The following is a 15,842-nucleotide window of genomic DNA, read 5'->3' on the forward strand; positions in this document are numbered from 1 at the left end:
TAGCAGCTAAGTATTGTAAGCATCTTGTCTGGGAACAGTGCAGATATATCCATCTTTTGCCATGCTGTGATCATAGGTTGAGTACTATTTGTATGCTCATCACTACAGACTGTTAATTTCTTTCTATATTTGTATATTTGTTTGGGAGTTTTTGTAAATTGAAACGTGTGTTAATAGCTGTGTAAACTTAGCAGGTGTATGTGCTGGTGTTTTTTGTTTACTATATAATTTATTGTGGTACTCATTTCAGTATTGTCTTGTATTAAGTTAAATATAAGAGCACTGTATTTTCCAGGAAAGCATGGTGATCTTTGTCTTTAAGATATGCTTTTGTTTTCTTAATGAGTGTAGATTACATTTAAATATAGTGCTTGATAATGCAAGTGCTATATATTTTAAGGGATGGTGTTCTCACAATAACATAAAAATCAAGAGCTCCTTAGAAACGCATCATACCCCACCTGGAAGCTCCATAAACTCGCACAAGGAGGCGAAAGAGCGAGAAGTAATGTGCCATAGCATAAACAGGTGGATCAGCAGTCAGGGTCTGTTGGATTGCTGCCCATGCCTAGCAGAATGTGTTTATGAAGGAGCTGCAGGAAGTGGCTTTACTGAGGAAGGGTTTTGTAGGGATCACCGGAGAATAGACAACACATCCTCGATGGCATTCATGTGCAGTGATTTATAAGGCAGAGCCAGGTATGGCCAGCAATATGAGCCCTAGAAAATCATAGATGCTGGACTGGTGTAATATCTGCTCTGTCCTCTACTTATTTTTCTTTTCTTATGGCTGGGAATGCAGTAAGTGAGTCGGCCCTGTTCAGATTGCTTAGCATTGCTGATTCACAGCTCCCGGGACGCAGTTTCAATTTCAGAGCCAAACCGTGTTCAATTCATGTGTGTCTGATCAGAAAGGTTGAATAAATACAAAAGGAAAAGGATGAAAACACAATAAGTAATGTCAGAAAAAGCAACATTTAAAAAATACTTTGGGAATGAAAGACTGCAGGTGAAAGATCATCCTCGAACAACTTATCCTGCACTTTCAATGATTTGTGTTTATCCTTACAGCTTAGCTTTGGAGGAATGCCTTTCTCTGGAAAACCAAGTTCTAGCAGCAGGAAGAATTTTAAAGGCTGCATGGAGAGTATCAACTATAATGGAAATAATATCACTGACCTTGCTAGGAGGAAGAAACTGGACACGTCCAATGTGGTAAGAGATCCCCAATGGTTTTGTGAAACAAAAACTGTGATAATGACTGAACTAAGCTTTATAGTGGCCCAAGGACACTGTGTGTTTTGTCATGATTTTGTGTATATTTATTTAAACTGCTCTTTCATTCACAGAACAAAAATGTACCGTAGATCAGACAATTGTAAACACAGTCTCAGTATAAATCTTACATAATTATGATGGCATGACTTGGAAGATACATATTCATCAAACTAGCTGTGCATCAGAAGTCACCATGAACATGCTCTGCATTACATTGTGTTATCTTTTCAGCGTTTCAAACAATTGTGCATCTATATTCATTGACTCATATGCAAGATGATTTTGAATACTAATAGAAAGTAAACAAGTTAACATTTATGTAAAAATATATATGGCATATGATTAATCATTATTCCCACAAAGCCATCTATAGATTATATAACAACTAAGAAATTTCAGTTTTTGTATATGAACACAACTGGTGCTTTCAGATATTTCTCAGGCTGTTAACTTTGACAAAGTAGTACTCTGGCTACATAACAGAAAAAAACAAATGGAGTCTCTTCTTCTGGCAATTTGACATGCTTACTGTGTAGGCAAATGAGTTATTATTCATACAGGAAGGATCGTATTCAAATTCAATCAATCAAACTGATGAGAAAGGCCAAGTATTTAATAGTTTACACAACACTTTTGTTTGGCAACTACCATTGTGAAAGTATTATATTTTAAAGTGCATTATTTAGCTCAATTGAATTAACATAAGAATCAATCACGATTCTTAGTCACTAAATAAATAAGAAAATAAAGAAGCCAGTAAATACATACATGAATGACTCCAACATTTGGAATCATAGACAGCTTTGTCCTATTACATGGTGTCCTACTTATGTCCAACAACTCCCTGCAGTTTTTACCTATCCGTGCCTTGAAAAAGTCCCCAAATTCTGGGATTTTTTTTGCTGTGCCAGTTAAACAAATACTTTCTTATACCCTTTGTTCTGCTTCATAGGTACCTTCGTTGAGTCATAAAAATCCCCTGTGCCAATATTCCGTACAAACCTTCAAAGTTGATTTGCTTGGCTACATACACTGAACCTTTTTTCCAATAATCTCTTTCTGCTGAGTAATAGCTTTCTTTTAAGCTCCTTGTTCTTTTTGTGGGGAAAAGTGAAAGTCTCCTTATTGCCAATTTATAATAGAACACGTGAGCATCACAACCAGATGCATTTGTCATACATACAATAGTATGATGTTTAAAAATCGACATTACCATTAATGTTTCCACATTTTAATATCCACATATTCTTTAGGCAACACTTTTGAAGTCTATATAGTTTTTCAGACTAACTAAACAGCAGATAATCACCAAGGAAGATTATGGTTTGTATTAAGTGATTTGCTGTGAGGAAACAATTTAGCTAATCATCCAAAAAACATGAAGCAAACACATCTTAATAACATGATGAGATCTGTGTCCAGATGTGTTTAGGTGTTTTATGGTATTTCACAAAGCTTTAGTAGATTGCTATATTTCAATTAAACTAGTTTATGTAATTATTGCTGAGCAGTTATAACATTCTTCAGTTTTATTTATGTTTCTTCTAATTGATAAGATCCTCCTAGAATTGTAATAGTTTTCTAATTAATCAACTGCAATGTCAATAGAAATCTGTCAATGTCTATAAAAAGGGGATTCAAAGATCATAGAGAATCCAAAGTAATCAGTAATTGAGTGGTTTAGGTTATGGTTTCTTCTATTTAGGTATGTGTTTGTATTGTTCTGTTTGTTATATATACTTACATGCACCCATACACAATATATACAGTAAGCATGAAGAGGAAGGTTAAAGTGGAAATTTACTGACATGAAGAAACACTATTGGTACTGACTGGGAGCTAAAATGCCCGAAGCCACTGTCTCTATTGCACCCTGGAGGTAACAGTAGTCTTCCTGAGGGGTGATTAATTTTCAATTACATCCCTAGTCTGCAGTAAATATATTATATTATATATCAATCGGTCGACCAAAAAGAAAGCAATCTTACCAGCAGTTTTATTCCATGCAGAGTTTTGTCGAGCTGAATTGCTCTGAAGTCGGAAATCAGTGAGTGTAGTTTTAATGACTATTTCAGTGTTTGGAGCATTTTTCTTCTGCCATATTTTTTGATCATCTGTCAATTCCCCACCCCACTTGTTTTGTTTCGGATTCAGGGTAACCTCAGCTTCTCTTGTGTGGAGTCTCATACTGTTCCTGTGTTCTTCAATGCCACTAGCTACCTGCAGCTCCCAGGCCGTGGCAACTATGACATACTGTCTGTCAACTTCCAGTTTCGCACATGGAATCCCAATGGACTGCTTCTCTACAGCCCTCTAGCGGACGGAATGGTGGAAGTGGGCCTCAATGAGGGAAAAGTCAGTGTCCACATCAACGTCACACAAAATAAGAATACACCTATCAAAATCTCCTCAGGTAGTGTTCTAACTGTTCAAATAATCCTAATGTCTAACCTGTTACCTCAGAGGCCATAAATGTGAAAAACACTGCAGCAGAGATGCAGAGATTATGATAATTTCTTAGTTCTAGTTTATGTAAAATTATTTCCTATGTGCTGGATGTTTTGACAAGGGCAAAGTGTTAATGTGCACAGTTTTCCATTGCAGAGAATCATTGACCCTAAGACCTTCTTTATGGATGTTTGCATTGAGCTTCTTGAAAGAGTAGTTGCTAGGAAAATCAACTGTCATTACGGCAAGCAGGATCACATCTCACGGTTGAATAGAATTGGTATCATTCTGTTATTATGCTACTGCATTTCTTGGATAGTTATGGTCTGGTCTTATTTCTATTATGTGTCTAATCTTACACAAACCTACACTACAAAAAGGTTACCCTTCAAAAATTGATGTAATTTACGTAATATATGTGTGAATGCATCTATGCATGTATGTGTGTATATGTGTATATCTAAAAGAAAACAGTATTACAGTTTACACATTGTTTTCATATTCAAATTTGTACTGCATTTTGACATTTCAAGTTGTAAGTCTTACAATTAATCAATGTGTCAACAATATTTTTAAAGAAACATCTTAATACATTATTTTACAATTATTCCTGCATATCAGCAATACATGATATATGCATTCTGAGCCTAAATTTGGAAAAAGTACTGAGATGCTAGAGAAGGATGTGATATACTCATATCGACATTATAGCACATGATTTCTCTTAAACATAACATGGTGCCACTATTTAAGAAACATCATACATGGGTTGCTTCCACTGTAAGAACAAAACTTTCCAGGCACGCTCACAGCCTTTATATACTTTTATACACAATCATTTCATTTTTGGGGGCAATAACTATGATGAACTATGATCTGTCGAACATACCATAATCAGAACAATGATGACCAATCACTACATATTAATAAACGACTTCAATGCCCCTGCTCAGAGAGTCTAACAAGCAAGGAAGTTTAATCCAATAAGCTTGACTCAAAAGAAAAGAAAGAGCTGATTCACTAAAACATCAATACATTATTATATACATCCTCTTTCAAAAACTGTAATTTGTTGGTGATCAGTGCCACTATTAAACTTTTGTATTATAGCCAAATGGGGGCTATACAAATGTAAAAAATTACACAAATCTATTAGTGAGTCATTTTAACATTTTGTTTATGGTTGACAGCCTTTATTGGATTGCATGGGTGCTTGTTAGAGTCTAGGCCAGTCGACTGGCTTGCTTGTTACGACCATATGACCTTTAGGGGAAGTTTTGGCAACAGTACTCTTTGCATTGTTGGTACCCAGTGTAAAGAAATACAATGTGGTATGCATTACATCAATGCCATTTGGAGTAGTTCATCATTATCGCATGAAATCAAATTAATTGTATTCCTCTCAGTTTCCTACTAAGCTACATCAGCAGTCAATTGGCATGCTAGTTAGGTATTTGTCAATGAAATAGTGAAACATGAGCAATCAATGGTCCATGAAGGTGGGGAATGGGCTTCCATTGTTAGCCAGCAGTCAGTCTCTGCCAATCACAGACTGAATCTAAATGTTCTCATTTTCTTTGCTCACCCAAATAATGACTTGCTGGCAAATGTATATTTTTTGATGATCATTAATTTTTAAATGAATTAATTTTAGTATTACAGTATTTTTCTGACAAACTAGAACCTATCCGCAAATTGCCATGTACAAACCTATATCCTATGTATTTTAATGTATTGTCAGAAGCCATTTAATACTTCTTACAAATCAAAACACAATAGGGTACAAGTTTGTAATTTGTTTTGCGAGTAGGTCAATGGTTTGATTTGGTCTAATCAGCAATGGACACGGTTTTTGAAAAATATCCAAAAGCTGCAATTTATTTGACACAAATGTTAGATAACACAGGCAGGCTTGAATTCTGTCCCAAGGTTTGTTATTTGTTTTGATGTATTTGTTTGCCACAGACCCTTTGGTTTCCAGGAATGATTTAATATCAATTTCAAAGAGAAGATGTAGTAAGTAATTGAAATTTAAATCACTTATTATTTTTGGTTCAAATTAAAATTGTATTGATGCTATTAATAATGTTATTTTAAAAACACTGTCCCAAACTGCCCTGCACCTCCCCAGACCCCAGAGGAGGGAAGTCAGTGCCTAGGTGGTGTCTGTGTGGAACAATACACCTTCCATTTCTTGATGATTGAGTAGACTCTGCTAACAGGGATAATAAGAAACTCCCATGTTTTTTTTGTATGCTTTGTACTCAATTATAATTTTGAGTACAATTATAATAGTGCTGCAGCAGTTGCCTACTGCCTTCATGTTTTTATTTCTTTGTCCTTCTTTTGCTCTAAAAATATATTTTAATCTTGAATACCAGATTTAAGTTTCGTATCTACTGTTTCCTATTAACACAAGCAGTATTTTGAATAAGTCCCATTAAGTAGGTGTACTTTTTAAACATATTATCTTGTAATTACATTGCTATAACTGTATACATTACTTAAGCAGTAAATTAACAAATGTGTCACAATCCACAAGCTGTTTAGCTGAAAGTGTAGTAACACACAGTTATTATTACAGTAATACAAAAGTGTGCACAATTAAATCGTCTCTGCTCCATTAAACAAAAGTAGTCCACACATTTATTTGTCATATCATTTTCTTATAATAGCAATATATTGCATAATACTTTAGGCATTATGTATCTAGGTACAGAGGTACATAAAATGTTCTGTACAATAGTTATAATATTGGTACAACTGCAAATATATATTTTGTAGGTCTCTGTAGTATCTGTGGTCTAAATCACTTCAACTGACAGATCAATTACAAAACACAATTGACCTTATAATGAACATATAGTGTTAATTAGGATGCATAGTTAAGCACCTTAAGGAAAGGAATTGCATAAAACCTGCAAATCCAGATTTATTTTAAGATAAAGAGACAGTTAGTGAGGATGCCCATTGCTTTTTGTTTGTTGTTTAATTGGTATACTGCAAGCAGTGCCAAGCGCAGTAGCAATAAAATCCATGCAACATTTATTAGTAGACAGCTGATTATTTTACAAATGGAAAGGATCGTAAAAACATTTCTCCACATGGTGGGATAAATGTAAGTACTGACTTCAATATTTTTCTTATTATCACAACTCTCCATTAGGATATAGTTTGACAACTGTAGCTTGCAGTCATAAACTTAACATTATTGCATGCTTTAGAATAGAAATAGAAAATCCTGATAGCTTTTTCCCTGGACAGTTCAATTATATGTTAGAGGAGCAGATTTTAGATCTTCATATCTGTTTCTCTTAACATTATTCACTGTTGTTTGTTCCATCATTAAATGTATATCTCCAAGCAGCATCAGTCTGTCATACCTTTTTTCTCAGTGTAAAGAGATCATTAGCATACCGGTTTCCTCTAAATGAGTTTTGTAGGTATGAATCAGGACCATAATGCACACTTAAATGACAATGCATTCAAAAGTTAATTCTAGTTAGATATTCCCTGAAGAACTTGTCTGTGATTTTTATTTTTCCTAGCTGTTAGTTATTCATTCATTGCTTGCTTATTCCCATTATTCTTTCATTTTTCAGGGTCTTTTGGTGTGTTGGTTAGTGCTGTAAGAGACTGCGTTACCAAAAGGACAATGTTATACAAATGTATTGACATGAAATGGCATGATATTTTGAATGAGGGCAGTTTTATGTTATTTGAAGCACAACATTGTTCAAATTATTCTGCTTAGAATTTTTTGCCTGATCATAGATATATAATTTGAATTACTGACTTGTTAAAGTGGGTAACTGACCACTGCTCTGATATGTCATGATTAATGCTTTAGTTTAATCAGTTGTAAGGAAAAACAAAACAAAACATGTAATATTGAGGTCATCTCATGTTCAAAGTGAATTTTTTGGATATTTAACATCATCCAATAAATGTACATGTTGTCCCATAACTGTGATCACTATTTTTTCAACACATGTAATCACTGATTTTATTGCCAAGTCAGACAATGTATCTCTGTGATCATTAGATTAGGGCCACTAAACCAAAGTAGATATTCAATTCCCACTGCATATCACTAGCCAGTTTAAAACACATTATGAGAGTTCCATAAGTAAAACTGACTATGTTTATCTCTATGCTACATTTGCCATTATTGTTATCCTATTTAATGTTATGGCAAATCAGGAGATGGCAGCATGTAACAAATTGAAGTAATTAGACAACAGTTTTCTTTATTTTTATTTAGCTTATTTTTTTTTTTCAATATTCAATGCAATATGTCCACTTTTACCAGTGCAGTGAAAAGTTCTACATTTTATTTGCACTGCATATGTGGAAAATCCCACTAAATAAAAGGACACAGTCAATGCAGTATTCTAAAATATGTGTTCTGATAGATAGATATATAGATAGATAGACAGATAGATACAAATACATTAAAGAAAATAAAAGAGTTTTACTCTCAACAGATTTTTGATCTTAGAGATCTCTGAATCTAGGGAAAACAAATCAGAAAAATGATATTTTCAGAATCCAGAGTGTTCTACAAACTGGTTGTCACATCTATATCTCTTGACTACAATCATGATGTGAACGCACGGTTTGAGGTAATACTAGATCAAAAGGATATTACTGAGAGCATCCAGCCTGGTAGTGATTTATACAATTATTTTCAATGTTCTTTCTACTCATACTCATCCGTTTGATTGATTTGAGTAAGTGACTTACATCCCGGTTTATTTTGATCACTTATCATTGGTGTTTCCTTGAAATTAATTATTTGTGTCATGAAAGCCCAGGATATCAGGATTAAGTGTATCTGCAATTCAATCCAGATCTGTAGGCTGCATCAAGTGGAATTCCTCCAAATAGAAAGTAATGAGAAAATGTCAACATCAGCCCTGTGTAGCTCTTTTCCACTTCTTCAGCCTCACCTTTGTATTTGGAAGGAAAAAATACTTCAGTGTCAGGGTCAGTCTATCAATAGAACACAAGATTATATTCCTGAGCTGCATATAGTCATATTATGCCAGGTCAGTGCGGCTTTACTGTTTCCCACAGCCCATAAAGTTGTATCATAAAGGCATTTAAAAACATGTCGGGAGATGGTTGTGTGCTGTCAAATTTGATAGTGAGTTGATGACAGCATGTACAATTCCACAGCTGGTCACTGTCAAATTGGTAGAATGAACGTATCAGGATTTAGAAACTCCCAGGGCACTTCACTTAAGGTGTAGTTGTGGTTTGTGTTGAGCTTTCCACACATTAAGGATTGTTCTTATATTTATAATGAATCAGAATGCCATTGACTTCCTTTTTCCCACATAAAAAGGGATACACTTTTCTTTTCCTCAAAGCTCATTGTGTTTCCTTCAACAGTGTTAATTCTTACTTGATTCTTACTTAATTCTTACTTTCACATTGTTAGCACCTCATTCGTTTTTCATTAATTTATTTTTCAGAATGAAATGAAATCAAGATTGTTTAGAATCTCTGTGACATTTTAATTAGCTAATTATTTTAGTTGTTGTTTGTTTCATTTTTGTTTTATGTGTGTCAAGGCAGACATAGTTAACAAGAACAAAATGCTGTTTAATTGATTTTAATGCATGTCAGTATTTCACTCAGGACCTTAGAGATTGTAAAGAGTTTTTTACCACTTCTCACACTGAAATGATGAGGTCAAAAGGGTGCTCCATGCCTGATAATACGGTTCTGTGATGGAGCAGTTTTTATTATCTGGTCACATTCCCTACCCTTTGAAAGACTTATGGCTAAAGCAAACTGCAGTATTGTCAAGAGAGTTATTAGGGGCAATATGAAAGACATGAAGAGTGACAAGACATTCATTTCAGAGATATAATTATACCTCTGTGTTGTAATCCAATCAACATTCTTTTATTATGTATCATTGTGGCTTTACAAGAAGTCCTTAGGGGTTTTGTTTTCGCTTTGATGTCATTACATTTAAAGACATACACATAACTGCTAATTAGAGCACTGTAACAACTGCTTTTCATGGAATCCAGTTCTTATTATTGGTTGTAGAATTGTTGTAGAAAAGCATCACAATATGTATCAAATCCCTCTCTCTCTCTCTCTCTCTCTCTCTATATATATATATATATATATATATATATATTTTTTTTTTTTTCATATGTACTAGGTTTAGTTTGTTTCTGCAAGGCTTATCATTGACTGTTCACATGACATGGTAATTGTACAGTGCATCCGGAAAGTATTCACAGCGCTTCCACATTTTCCACATTTTGTTATGTTACAGCCTTATTCCAAAATGGATTAAATTCATTCTTTTCCTAAAAATTCTACAAACAATACCCCATAATGACAATGTGAAAGAAGTTTGTCTGAAATCTTTGCAAATGTATTAAAAAAAAAAAAAAAAAAAAGCACATGTACATAAGTATTCACAGCCTTTGCTCAATACTTTGTTGAAGCACCTTTGGCACCAATTGCAGCCTCAAGTCTTTTTGAGTATGATGCTACAAGCTTGGCACATATATTTTTGGGCAGTTTCTCCCATTCTTATTTGCAGGACCTTTCAAGCTCCATCAGGTTGGATGGGGGGCGTCGGTGCACACCCATTTTCAGATCTCTCCAGAGATGTTCAATCGGGTTCAAGTCTGGGCTCTGGCTGGGCCACTCAAGGACATTCACAGAGTTGTCCTGTAGCCACTCCTTTGTTATCTTGGCTGTGTGCTTAGGGTCGTTGTCCTGTTGGAAGATGAACCTTCGCCCCAGTCTGAGGTCCAGAGCGCTCTGGAGCAGGTTTTCATCGAGGATGTACATTGCTGCATTCATCTTTCCCTCGATCCTGACTAGTCTCCCAGTTCCTGCCGCTTAAAAACATCCCCACAACATGATGCTGCCACCACCATGCTTCACTCTAGGGATGGTATTGGCCAGGTGATGAGCGGTGCCTGGTTTCCTCCAGACATGATGCTTGCCATTCAGGCCAAAGAGTTCAATCTTTGTTTCATCAGACCAGAGAATTTTGTTTCTCATGGTCTGAGAGTCCTTCAGGTGCCTTTTGGCAAACACCAGGTGGGCTGTCATGTGCCTTTTACTGAGGAGTGGCTTCTGACTGCTGGCCACTCTACCATATAGGCCTGATTGGTAGAGTGCTGCAGAGATGGTTGTTCTTCTGGAAGGTTCTCCTCTCTCCACAGAGACACGCTGGAGCTCTGTCAGATTGACCATCGGGTTCTTGGTCACCTCCCTGACTAAGGCCCTTCTCCCCCGATCACTCAGTTTGGCCGGGCAGCCAGCTCTAGGAAGAGTCCTGGTGGTTCCAAACTTCTTCCATTTACGGATGATGGAGGCCACTGTGCTCATTGGGACCTTCAATGCTGCAGACATTTTTCTGTACACTTCCCCAGATCTGTGCCTCGATGCAATCCTGTCTCGGAGGTCTACAGACATTTCCTTGGACTTCATGGCTTGGTTTGTTCTCTGACATGCACTGTTAACTGTGGGACCTTATATACAGTGAGGGAAAAAAGTATTTTATCCCCTGTTGATTTTGTACATTTGCCCACTGACAAAGAAATGATCAGTCTATAATTTTAATGGTAGGTGTATTTTAACAGTGAGAGACAGAATAACAACAAAAAAATCCAGAAAAACTCATTTCAAAAAAGTTATACATTGATTTGCATGTTAATGAGGGAAATAAGTATTTGATCCCCTATCAATCAGCAAGATTTCTGGCTCCCAGGTGTCTTTTATACAGGTAACGAGCTGAGATAAGGAGCACTCTCTTAAAGGGAGTGCTCCTAATCTCAGCTCGATACCTGTATAAAAGACACCTGTCCACAGAAGCAATCAATCAATCAGATTCCAAACTCTCCACCATGGCCAAGACCAAAGAGCTGTCCAAGGATGTCAGGGACAAGATTGTAGACCTACACAAGGCTGGAATGGGCTACAAGACCATTGCCAAGCAGCTTGGTGAGAAGGTGACAACAGTTGGTGCGATTATTCCCAAATGGAAGAAACACAAAATAACTGTCAGTCTCCCTCGGTCTGGGGCTCCATGCAAGATCTCACCTCGTGGAGTTTCAATGATCATGAGAATGGTGAGGAATCAGCCCAGAACTACACGGGAGGATCTTGTTAATGATCTCAAGGCAGCTGGGACCATAGTCACCAAGAAAACAATTGGTAACACACTACGCCGTGAAGGACTGAAATCCTGCAGCGCCCGCAAGGTCCCCCTGCTCAAGAAAGCACATGTACAGGCCCGTCTGAAGTTTGCCAATGAACATCTGAATGATTCAGAGGAGAACTGGGTGAAAGTATTGTGGTCACATGAGACCAAAATCAAGCTCTTTGGCATCAACTCAACTCGCCGTGTTTGGAGGAGGAGGAATGACCCCAAGAACACCATCCCCACCATCAAACATGGAGGTGGAAACCTTATGCTTTGGGGGTGTTTTTCTGCTAAGGGGACAGGACAACTGCACCGCATCAAAGGGACGATGGACGGGGCCATGTACCGTCAAATCTTGGGTGAGAACCTCCTTCCCTCAGCCAGGGCATTGAAAATGGGTCGTGGATGTGTATTCCAGCATGACAATGACCCAAAACACCCAAGGAGTGGCTCAAGAAGAAGCACATTAAGGTCCTAGAGTTGCCTAGCCAGTCTCCAGACCTTAATCCCATAGAAAATCTGTGGAGGGAGCTGAAGGTTCGAGTTGCCAAACGTCAGCCTCGAAACCTTAATGACTTGGAGAGGATCTGCAAAGAGGAGTGGGACAAAATCCCTCTTGAGATGTGTCCAAACCTGGTGGCCAACTACAAGAAACGTCTGACCTCTGTGATTGCCAATAAGGGTTTTGCCACCAAGTACTAAGTTGAAGGGGTCAAATACTTATTTCCCTCATTAACATGCAAATCAATGTATAACTTTTTTGAAATGCATTTTTCTGGATTTTTTTGTTGTTATTCTGTCTCTCACTGTTAAAATACACCTACCATTAAAATTATAGACTGATCATTTCTTTGTCAGTGGGCAAACGTACAAAATCAGCAGGGGATCAAATACTTTTTTCCCTCACTGTAGACAGGTGTGTGCCTTTCCAAATCATGTCCAATCAACTGAATTTACCACAGGTGGACTCCAATCAAGTTGTAGAAACATCTTAAGGATGATCAGTGGAAACAGGATGCACCTGAGCTCAATTTTGAGTGTCATGGCAAAGGCTGTGAATACTTATGTACATGTGCTTTTTTTTTTGCAAAGATTTCAAACAAACTTCTTTCACGTTGTCATTATGGGTTATTGTTTGTAGAATTTTGAGGAAAATAATTAATTTAATCTATTTTGGAATAAGGCTGTAACATAACAAAATGTGGAAAAATTGAAGCGCTTTTAATACTTTCTGGATGCACTGTATACATAATTGAATCATAAAATTGGTTTTCTTAAAAGAACACTTTACATGACAAACAGAGTTTTGGTAGAGATCTACGGGTGTTATGTTATGTAAAATGTAGGGCATGTGCACAGATGCAAACAGTAAAAATGTAAGTCAGTTTGCACATGTTCAGTAAACTATCAGAATACATTTTGTTAAAAGTTAAAAGACATGCAATACATTTAGTTAGTTTTCAGAATTTAATCTGAAATTGCTAGATATTGTTACCCGGCAATTTAGAATATTGAATACATTCAGTAAATTGATAGGTTGCAAATGCAACCCCAGTTATCTGAAAAAGGAAGCACTGCCCAACGGGGAGGGGTTTCTGCGCACTGCTGTAGGAACCTGATCGAAACGTCACTCTATCAAAGCTGCCATTGGCCCCTGCGCTCGTCACTCAGAACAGGTCCCTTCCCACTTCCTGTTCTATAAAACGTGATGTCAGCGCAGGTTTGTCCTCTTTTGCTGGGAGCCTGGACTCCCACGTGACCTTGCAACCCTTGGGCAGTGCTTCCTTTTTCAGATAACCAGGGTTGCATTCACAAGTTGCACACATGTATATACAATATTTTTATACAATTTCAAAGCTACAAAGTCTCATAAGAACCTGAAGAGGATTATTCAGTTGTATATAATTTGTTATGTATATGAGTTTTTAATACTCAAGCAAGTGGATACACATTTGTACATAATGGATATATATATATATATATATATATATATATATATATATATACACACTCACCTAAAGGATTATTAGGAACACCATACTAATACTGTGTTTGACCCCCTTTCGCCTTAAGAACTGCCTTAATTCTACGTGGCATTGATTCAACAAGGTGCTGAAAGCATTCTTTAGAAATGTTGGCCCATATTGATAGGATAGCATCTTGCAGTTGATGGAGATTTGTGGGATGCACATCCAGGGCACGAAGCTCCCGTTCCACCACATCCCAAAGATGCTCTATTGGGTTGAGATCTGGTGACTGTGGGGGCCAGTTTAGTACAGTGAACTCATTATCATGTTCAAGAAACCAATTTGAAATGATTCGACCTTTGTGACATGGTGCATTATCCTGCTGGAAGTAGCCATCAGAGGATGGGTACATGGTGGTCATAAAGGGATGGACATGGTCAGAAACAATGCTCAGGTAGGCCGTGGCATTTAAACGATGCCCAATTGGCACTAAGGGGCCTAAAGTGTGCCAAGAAAACATCCCCCACACCATTACACCACCACCACCAGCCTGCACAGTGGTAACAAGGCATGATGGATCCATGTTCTCATTCTGTTTACGCCAAATTCTGACTCTACCATCTGAATGTCTCAACAGAAATCGAGACTCATCAGACCAGGCTACATTTTTCCAGTCTTCAACTGTCCAATTTTGGTGAGCTTGTGCAAATTGTAGCCTCTTTTTCCTATTTGTAGTGGAGATGAGTGGTACCCGGTGGGGTCTTCTGCTGTTGTAGCCCATCCGCCTCAAGGTTGTACGTGTTGTGGCTTCACAAATGCTTTGCTGCATACCTCGGTTGTAACGAGTGGTTATTTCAGTCAAAGTTGCTCTTCTATCAGCTTGAATCAGTCGGCCCATTCTCCTCTGACCTCTAGCATCAACAAGGCATTTTCGCCCACAGGACTGCCGCATACTGGATGTTTTTCCCTTTTCACACCATTCTTTGTAAACCCTAGAAATGGTTGTGCGTGAAAATCCCAGTAACTGAGCAGATTGTGAAATACTCAGGCCGGCCCGTCTGGCACCAACAACCATGCCACGCTCAAAATTGCTTAAATCACCTTTCTTTCCCATTCAGACATTCAGTTTGGAGTTCAGGAGATTGTCTTGACCAGGACCACACCCCTAAATGCATTGAAGCAACTGCCATGTGATTGGTTGGTTAGATAATTGCATTAATGTGAAATTGAACAGGTGTTCCTAAAAATCCTTTAGGTGAGTGTATATACACCGATCAGCCATAACATTATGACCACCTGCCTAATATTGTGTAGGTCCCAAAACAGCCCTGACCCATCGAGGCATGGACTCCACTAGACCTCTGAAGGTGTGCTGTGGTATCTGGCACCAAGACGTTAGCAGCAGATCCTTTAAGTCCTGTAAGTTGCAAGGTGGGGCCTCCATGGATCGGACTTGTTCGTCCAGCACATCCCACAGATGCTCAATTGGAGGCCAAGTCAACACCTTGAACTCGTGATTCATCAGACCAGGCCACCTTCTTCCATTGCTCCATGGTCCAGTTCTGATGCTCACATGCCCATTGTAGGTGCCTTCGGCAGTGGACAGGGGTCAGCATGGGCACCCTGACTGGTCTGCGGCTACGCAGCCCCATACGCAACAAACTGCGATGCACTGTTGGCCCTTGTCAAAGTCGCTCAGATCCTTACGCTTGCCCATTTCTCCTGCTTCTAACACATCACCTTTGAGGACAAAATGTTCACTTGCTGCCTAATATATCCCACCCACTGACAGGTGCCATGATAACGAGATTCTCAGTGTTATTAACTTCACCTGTCAGTGGTCATAATGTTATGGCTGATCGGTATATATTATTATTATTATTATTATTATTATTATTATTATTATTATTTTTATTTTTATTTTTATTTATTTATTTATTTATTTATTTATTTATTCA

At 37.6% G+C, this 15,842-nt stretch overlaps 1 protein-coding gene across 1 annotated transcript in view; it reads left to right on the forward strand.

Moving 5' to 3' along the window:
* LOC136767860 (contactin-associated protein-like 2) overlaps positions 1 to 15,842 on the forward strand; it is a 517,302-nt gene that overhangs the window by 275,847 nt on the left and 225,613 nt on the right. The window contains exons 7-8 of the mRNA XM_066721910.1: positions 1,072 to 1,215; positions 3,433 to 3,691. Of these exons, the coding sequence (XP_066578007.1) occupies positions 1,072 to 1,215; positions 3,433 to 3,691 (403 nt within the window). The remainder of the gene's footprint in view (positions 1 to 1,071; positions 1,216 to 3,432; positions 3,692 to 15,842) is intronic.

Source organism: Amia ocellicauda, chromosome 2 (assembly GCF_036373705.1).
Source record: "Amia ocellicauda isolate fAmiCal2 chromosome 2, fAmiCal2.hap1, whole genome shotgun sequence".
NCBI classification, from domain to species: Eukaryota; Metazoa; Chordata; class Actinopteri; order Amiiformes; family Amiidae; genus Amia; species Amia ocellicauda.